Below are 8,978 nucleotides of genomic sequence, written 5' to 3' on the forward strand. Positions count from 1 at the left end.
CACACACACACACACTGAGCCACCGGGAGGCCCCAAATTTGGCATATTTTAAAACTGTCTTCTCATTCAGGTACAAAGTACTGAATGCCAGCGTCATCCCGAGGGCCAGTTCATGGACAACAAGAAGGCTTCCGAGAAGCTGCTTGGGTCCATTGATGTGAATCATGAGGATTACAAGTTTGGACACACCAAGGTCAGTCAAAAACCCCCAGAAAAATCTGACAACAAAACACAACTTGAATAATAATTTAAACCCGTACCATATAAAATCTCTGCAGGTGATCTATCCATCCTTTTGTTCTTTCTTCTTCATTTAACTAATGGAAAATGTGGAAAAACGTTGTAGTGTTTTTCTTCAAAACAAAACATTGTGTTTTTTCTTCAGTAATGCAACACAAGTATAGAAGAGAAACTAAAGTCATTATCATGTGCATTGTGTTAGAGTGGTATGGCTGCAGTTATCTGTATCTGAGTACATTATTAATATATTATTTTTTTTCACCTTTTATTTAACCAGGTAGGCAAGTTGAGAACAAGTTCTCATTTACAATTGCGACCTGGCCAAGATAAAGCAAAGCAGTTCGACACACAACGACACAGAGTTACACATGGAGTAAAACAAACATACAGTCAATAATACAGTATAAACAAGTCTATATACGACGTGAGCAAATGAGGTGAGATAAGGGAGGTAAAGGCAAAAAAAGGCCATGGTGTGCAAAGTAAATACAATATAGCAAGTAAAACACTGGAATGGTAGATTTGTAATGGAAGAATGTGCAAAGTAGAAATAAAAATAATGGGGTGCAAAGGAGCAAAATAAATTAATTAATTAATTACAGTAGGGAAAGAGGTAGTTGTTTGGGCTAAATTATAGGTGGGCTACGTACAGGTGCAGTAATCTGTGAGCTGCTCTGACAGTTGGTGCTTAAAGCTAGTGAGGGAGATAAGTGTTTCCAGTTTCAGTGCTTTTTGTAGTTCGTTCCAGTCATTGGTAGCAGAGAACTGGAAGGAGGGGCGGCCAAAGAAAGAATTGGTTTGGGGGTGACTAGAGAGATATACCTGCTGGAGCGTGTGCTACAGGTGGGAGATGCTATGGTGACCAGCGAGCTGAGATAAGGGGGGACTTTACCTAGCAGGGTCTTGTAGATGACATGGAGCCAGTGGGTTTGGCGGCGAGTATGAAGCGAGGGCCAGCCAACGAGAGCGTACAGGTCGCAATGGTGGGTAGTATATGGGGCTTTGGTGACAAAACGGTTTGCACTGTGATAGACTGCATCCAATTTGTTGAGTAGGGTATTGGACGCTATTTTGTAAGTGACATCGCCAAAGTCGAGGATTGGTAGGATGGTCAGTTTTACAAGTGTATGTTTGGCAGCATGAGTGAAAGATGCTTTGTTGCGAAATAGGAAGCCAATTCTAGATTTAACTTTGGATTGGAGATGTTTGATATGGGTCTGGAAGGAGAGTTTACAGTCTAACCAGACACCTAGGTATTTGTAGTTGTCCACGTATTCTAAGTCAGAGCAGTCCAGAGTAGTGATGTTGGACAGGCGGGCAGGTGCAGGTAGTGATCGGTTGAAGAGCATGCATTTAGTTTTACTTGTATTTAAGAGCAATTGGAGGCACGGAAGGAGAGTTGTATGGCATTGAAGCTTACCTGGAGGGTAAGTGTCCAAAGAAAGGGCCAGAAGTATACAGAATGGTGTCGTCTACGTAGAGGTGGATCAGAGACTCACCAGCAGCAAGAGCGACCTCATTGATGTAAACAGAGAAGAGAGTCGGTCCAAGAATTGAACCCTGTGGCACCCCCATAGAGACTGCCAGAGGTCCGGACAGCCGACCCTCCGATTTGACACACTGAACTCTATCAGAGAAGTTTTTGTTCTTAACTGACTTGCCTAGTTAAATTTAAAAAATATATCCTCTTAAATATAACATTTTCGGCTTTGGAGAAGGCACGAGAGATTGGCTAAAGCCATGCCAGCTAGCTTCAAAAGGCAAGGCAATCATTTGAGAAACCAAGGCTGTCGAGTCTGCCGATGAGGATGTGGTGATTGACAGAGTCGAAAGCCTTGGCCAGATCAATGAATACGGCTGCACAGTAATGTTTCTTATCAATGGCGGTTAAGATATCGTTTTAGGACCTTGAGCGTGGCTGAGGTGCACCCATGACCAGCTCTGAAACCAGATTGCATAGCAGAGAAGGTATGGTGAGATTCGAAATGGTCGGTAATCTGTTTGCTGACTTGGCTTTCAAAGACCTTAGAAAGGCATGGTAGGATAGATATAGGTCTGTAGCAGAACAGCTGCATATCACGGGGGCTGTTCGATGCTAATGCAGAACGCCATAGGATGTTTTTCTGTTGGTTAAGGGCAGTCAGGTCTGGGGAGAACCAAGGGCTATATCTGTTCCTGGTTCAAAATTTCTAGAATGGGGCATGTTTAGTTAAGATGGTTAGGAAGGCATTTAAAAAATATCCAGGCATCCTCTACTGACGGGATGAGATCAATATCGCTGAAGTTTTTCAGGGAGCGTTTGACAGTGATGAGTGGAGGTCGTTTGACCGCTGACCCATTACGGATGCAGGCAATGAGGCAGTGATCGCTGAGATCTTGGTTGAAGACAGCAGAGGTGTATTTAGAGGGCAAGTTGGTTAGGATGATATCTATGAGGGTGCCCGTGTTTAAGGCTTGGCGAGGTACCTGGTAGGTTAATTGATAATTTGTGTGAGATTGAGGGCATCAAGTTTAGATTGTAGGATGGCTGGGGTGTTAAGCATGTTCCAGTTTAGGTCGCCTAGATGGAGGGCAATCAGTTCACATATGGTGTCCAGAGCACAGCTGGGGGCAGAGGGTGGTCTATAGCAGGCGGCAACGGTGAGAGGCTTGTTTTTAGAGAGGTGGATTTTTAAAAATAGAAGTTCAAATTGTTTGGGTACAGACCTGGATAGTAGGACAGACCTCTGCAGGCTATCTTTGCAGTAGATTGCAACACCGCCCCTTTGGCAGTTCTATCTTGTCTGAAAATGTTGTAGTTTGGGATTAAAATGTCAGAATTTTTGGTGGTCTTCCTAAGCCAGGATTCAGACACAGCTAGAACATCCGGGTTGGCAGAGTGTGCTAAAGCAGTGAATAGAACAAACTTAGGGAGGAGGCTTCTAATGTTAACATGCATGAAACCAAGGCTATTACGGTTACAGAAGTCGTCAAAAGAGAGCGCCTGGGGAATAGGAGTAGAGCTAGGCACTGCAGGGCCTGGATTCACCTCTACATCGCCAGAGGAACAGAGGAGGAGTAAAATAAGGGTACGGCTAAAAGCAATAAGAATTGGTCGTCTAGAACGTCTGGAACAGAGAGTAAAAGGAGGTTTCTGGGGGCGATAAAATAGCATCAAGGTATAATGTACAGACAAAGGTATGGTAGGATGTGAATACAGTGGAGGTAAACCTAGGTATTGAGTGATGAAGAGAGATATATTGTCTCTAGAAACATCATTGAAACCAGGAGATGTCATTGCATGTGTGGGTGGTGGAACTAATAGGTTGGATAAGGTATAGTGAGCAGGACTGGAGGCTCTACAGTGAAATAAGCCAAGAAACACTAACCAGAACAGCAATGGACAAGGCATATTGACATTAAGGAGAGGCATGCTTAGTCGAGTGATCAAAAGGGTCCAGTGAGTAGAGAGGTTGGTTGGGGGTCACGGCGATTTAGACAGCTAGTCAGGCCATCGGTAGCAAGCTAGCATAGGATGGAGGTCTGTTATTAGCCACCTCTTGCGTTCCGTCAGTAGATTAGTGGGGTTCCGTGAGGTAGAGGGGATTAATCCAAATCACACAACAACAAAAAATCAATAGATATAGTTATAGAGGCCCAAGAAGAAAAATAATAATAATAATAAAAATAAATGAATTGTCCGATTGTCTTTTCAGATAGCAGCCGATAAGACAGCTTATGGTTAGCGGGCCACAGATGGGGCGTTCAGGTAACGTTGCGACGGAGGAGCCAGCCGGATAATTCCTTCGGGTAGATAACGTCGGCAGTCCAGTTGTGAAGGCCCGGTGGGGCTTCGCGTAGGCAGTAAAACGGGTCCGGATAGGTGACTGCAGCCCAGGAGTGATTGATGGAACTCTTCAGCTGGCTAGCTCCGGAATAATTGATGTTTGCTCCGCAATCGACGAAAGCCAATAGTCACACGGATAGCAGCTAGCTAGCTGTGAGATCCAGGTATGAATGTCCAGAGTTCGCGGTTGAAATCCAGGGACATGGAGAGAAAAATTGGTCCGGTATGTTCCGTTCCGAGCCGTGCTGCGCCGTACAAAACTGGCGATAGATTTTCGAGCTAAAGGATAGCTGATGACCACAAACCGTGGTTAGCTGACTACTAACGATTAGCCAGTAATGAAGCTAACTAGCTTCTGATTAGCTTCTGATTAGCTTCTGGATTAGCTTCAGGGAGTTTCTGGCTAGCTTCTTGGAGGATTACAGATTTGAGGTAAATAATACTTTTTTATAAATATAAATTGGTGAGGCGGGTTGCAGGAGAGTGTTTTGAAGATGAGTTTATGGAAAATTGAAAATATATATAAAAAGGTATGTGAAAAAAGTTGTAAATATATATATATATATATACGGGACACGTCAAGACGAGGACAAAAGACGTCTGAACTGCTATGCCATCTTGGAAATAATCTACAACTGTACAATAACTAACAACTTGGAAACAACCTATCCCATGGTTTGTTTGTAACCATTGCAAAGTTAATGTTGTTTAAATCAATCTAGTGGTGTTGTTCCCTCTTTTGATTCAACCATTTCTATCTGTCACCATCTGTGGTTCCATTGACCATGTTAACCTGTGTCTCAGGTGTTCTTCAAAGCCGGTCTGCTGGGTGTCCTGGAGGAGATGAGAGATGAGAAGCTGGCTGCTCTGGTCGGCATGGTCCAGGCTCTCAGCCGTGGGTTCCTCATGAGGAGAGAGTTTAGCAAGATGATGGAGAGGAGGTGAGGAATAGTAGACATTTTGGCAAAGCTTTCTGTCAACCACTTGTATCTAATGCATTATGATTACATACTGTATATGCTGTGAGTTGTTCAGAATGAGAAAGTACATCTTATAATGGTCTACTACAGCTTTTGGGTTCATTCATTTAGTCCAGAAATGGATGTAGCAACTAAGGATTCTAGCTTTATAGCTGCAGTTTGGGATTTGGCTGTTCAATTGTCATTTAATGTGTGATATTAACCCATTCATTTTTGAAGAATATAAAAATGTCTCATGAGCTGTAGCATAATCTGTCAGTCCTTGCATTTAGAGCACTGTCTATGAATTTAAGAGGGGTTACATTTCCCTAGCCCCCTTTCAGCTGTATACAAAAAGTGATGGGGTTCCATTTAGTTATTCTTGGATTCCCAGATTGTAGCTTTATGAAACATCCCACTGGTCATTTCAACCCCCAAATTAAATGTGATGACATTGAAACAACCTGGATTTAAAAAAAGTTATCAATATAAGGGAATTTTGATTTTTTTCCACTCAACTTTGAACCTAAATCCAATAACATGGTGACATTTCTGTTGTTTTCACGTTGAATTCACGTTAGACCAAATATACATCAAAAATAGACATTGAACTGGGATGTCACTCACCATCTGTCCTTTCTGTTGAACAGAGAGTCTGTCTTCGCCATCCAGTACAACATCCGCTCATTCATGAATGTCAAAACCTGGCCATGGATGAAGTTGTACTTCAAGATCAAGCCCCTGCTGCAGAGCGCTGAGACTGAGAAGGAGCTGGCCAACATGAAGGAGAACTATGAGAAGATGAAGACAGATCTGGCCAAGGCTCTGTCCACGAAGAAGCAAATGGAGGAGAAGTTGGTGGCCCTGACACAGGAGAAGAATGACCTGGCGCTCCAAGTAGCATCTGTGAGTCAGCAACGACCTTCAGGAGGGCACATTTACATATACATGAATACACACACATACACACGCATATGAACACACTAAAGTATGTGGCCAACTGACACATTTTCATTGCCAGTGTTATATACTTTGTAAAATCCATTAATTTCTTTTGATTTGCTCGACCTTCAATACACAAAGTGAGGTCTCTGATTTTGTTTCTCCTGTTCTGAAACCAGGAAGGAGAGAGTCTGAACGATGCTGAGGAAAGGTGTGAGGGGCTCATCAAGAGCAAGATCCAGCAGGAGGCCAAACTCAAAGAGACGACCGAGAGGCTGGAGGATGAGGAGGAGATCAATGCTGAGTTGACTGCCAAGAAGAGGAAGCTGGAGGATGAGTGCTCTGAGCTGAAGAAGGACATTGATGACCTGGAGCTCACCCTGGCCAAAGTGGAGAAGGAGAAGCACGCCACTGAAAACAAGGTCTTGTGTCTTACTATAGACAGTCTAACCAAACAATAATCCAAACATTAAACAACTCAAAACACAGCTTAACAGAAATGGAATTCAAGTTGTATTGTGGGTGCAGGAAATATTATGACACAGCGGGGGAATTTCAGTTGCAGAGGTACTTCCAACATTGGTATGTTCTGCTCCCCTCATTTATGACTTTCACTCAGTACACTGGCATGGTGAACACTGACATCTAGTGTTGAATCTATAGTACAGTCAATTTTGATGAAATGTTTTATCTAAATGAAATGAATGCAATATATAACAAACTAAATCTCCCCTTTATGGTGAAGTATAATTATGTTGTGGCCATTTTCAGGTTAAAAACCTGACCAGAGGAAGATGGTATGGATGAAGTGTTGCCAAACAGCCAAGGAGAAGAAAGCCCTCCAAGAGGCCCACCAGCAGACTGGATGACCTGCAGGCAGAGGAGGACAAAGTCAACACTCTGACCAAGGCCCAAGACCAAGCTGGAACAGCAAAGTGGACGACGTGCGTGGAGTTAACATTTTGGCCATGATAGTGTGTAAGATGATATTATCTTCAGTTGTTAAGATTTTAACAATATATGTGTTTTTATCTTCTAGCTTGAGGGTTCTCTGGAGCAAGAGAAGAAGCTCCGTATGGACCTTGAGAGATCCAAGAGAAAGCTGGAGGGAGATCTGAAACTGGCCCAGGAGTCCATAATGGACCTGGAGAATGACAAGCAGCAAGCTGATGAGAAAATCAAGAAGTAAACACAAACAAATGAGAACAGTATTACCTGCTATAATGGTTGTTCTTGACTAATTATTGTAATTATGAATTAGCATTTACATGTGATTCTTTAAAGCAAAGTGAATGGTATGATCCTCTGCCTTTAAACTATTGAATCAAAAACAACTCTACAGTCAACCTGTTTGTGTTTCTTAGGAAGGAGTTTGAGACCACCCAGCTCCTCAGCAAGGTTGAGGATGAGCAGTCTCTGGGAGCTCAGCTGCAGAAGAAGATCAAGGAACTCCAGGTACAGTACAGGATATAAGCTCCAGTACAGAAAAGCACAGACTTGAATCATTTCCTGAAAAACATTATTCTGGTAGCAAACATTTTTCCAGGTGGCTTCTGACAGCTGAGTAGGTTGGAATATGGTGGTTCTTAACATTGAGGTTTTTGGCTCTTGCATGAGACACTGTCTACTGAATATATTTGTGTAACTGGCTTCGTATTAAACACATTTATGCTAAATATACATACTATTATTACTTTGTGAGGTTCAATTGTTTCAACTGTATTGTAGTGTTCATCCCCCTGCTCCTACCCCTGTTCTAGGCCCGTATTGAGGAGCTGGAGGAGGAAATTGAGGCCGAGCGTGCTGCCAGGGCTAAGGTTGAGAAGCAGAGGGCCGATCTCTCCAGGGAACTTGAGGAGATCAGCGAGAGGCTGGAGGAGGCCGGAGGCGCCACTGCTGCTCAGATTGAGATGAACAAGAAGCGTGAGGCTGAGTTCCAGAAGCTGCGTCGTGATCTTGAAGAGTCCACCCTGCAGCATGAGGCCACAGCCGCCGCTCTGCGCAAGAAGCAGGCCGACAGTGTGGCTGAGCTCGGGGAGCAGATCGACAACCTGCAGCGCGTCAAGCAGAAGCTGGAGAAGGAGAAGAGCGAGTACAAGATGGAGATTGATGACCTCTCCAGCAATATGGAGGCCGTCGCCAAGGCTAAGGTGAGTAGTGATGTTTTGGTCAAGCAGTGTTGAGGAGGGTTAACTACATTACCATTCAAGTGAACTGAAGTTGACAGGAGTCACATATATAAAGTAATGATGGAACATGTTTCACTAACAGGGCAATCTGGAGAAGATGTGCCGTACTCTTGAGGACCAGCTGAGTGAGCTCAAGACTAAGAATGATGAGAATGTTCGCCAGGTCAACGACATCAGCGGACAGAGAGCCAGACTCCTGACAGAAAATGGTACCATCAACAATGATCAACAACCCAATCCTTTCCTTCAGTAAAACACAATAACGTGTTGGGGGCTGTATCCACATAATTTATACTGTATCTATTGCCCTATGATACCTCAGAATCCATTTTCAATCTTAGAAAACAGTGACCCTATTTACAAGATGTCCCTCTGTCCCTGCAGGTGAGTTTGGTCGCCAGCTGGAGGAGAAGGATGCCCTGGTGTCTCAGCTGACCAGAGGAAAACAGGCCTTCACCCAGCAGGTGGAGGAGCTGAAGAGGGCGATTGAGGAGGAGGTCAAGGTAAGGGACCCAAAATGGACTCCACGTCCACAGAGTTTAGAGCTTTTTCTTCATATAGATGTGACTGTGACTACGCAACCCTCTGAGACTCCTACGATCTCCCACCCTCAGAGACTCCTACTGTCTCTCCACCCTCAGAGACTCCTACTGTCTCTCCACCCTCAGAGACTCCTACTGTCTCTCCACCCTCAGAGACTCCTACTGTCTCTCCACCCTCAGAGACTCCTACTGTCTCTCCACCCTCAGAGACTCCTACTGTCTCTCCACCCTCAGAGACTCCTACTGTCATTTGTTTGACTCTCTCTCTAATCTGTCTTTG

General features: G+C 44.0%; 1 protein-coding gene and 1 pseudogene across 1 annotated transcript; both read left to right on the forward strand.

The window, feature by feature from the left end:
- The first annotated feature begins 70 nt into the window (after positions 1 to 70).
- Positions 71 to 6,774, forward strand: LOC135528877 (myosin heavy chain, fast skeletal muscle-like; annotated as a pseudogene).
- Positions 6,771 to 8,659, forward strand: LOC135528875 (myosin heavy chain, fast skeletal muscle-like; the record flags this gene model as incomplete). Its single annotated transcript, XM_064957914.1, has 6 exons — positions 6,771 to 6,815; positions 7,007 to 7,152; positions 7,332 to 7,422; positions 7,728 to 8,117; positions 8,239 to 8,365; positions 8,541 to 8,659. Coding segments are annotated over exons 1-6 (918 nt in total), but the record flags the coding sequence as incomplete, so codon positions are not given.
- Positions 8,660 to 8,978: the final 319 nt, after the last annotated feature.

Source organism: Oncorhynchus masou, unplaced genomic scaffold (assembly GCF_036934945.1).
Source record: "Oncorhynchus masou masou isolate Uvic2021 unplaced genomic scaffold, UVic_Omas_1.1 unplaced_scaffold_10529, whole genome shotgun sequence".
Taxonomy (NCBI): Eukaryota; Metazoa; Chordata; class Actinopteri; order Salmoniformes; family Salmonidae; genus Oncorhynchus; species Oncorhynchus masou.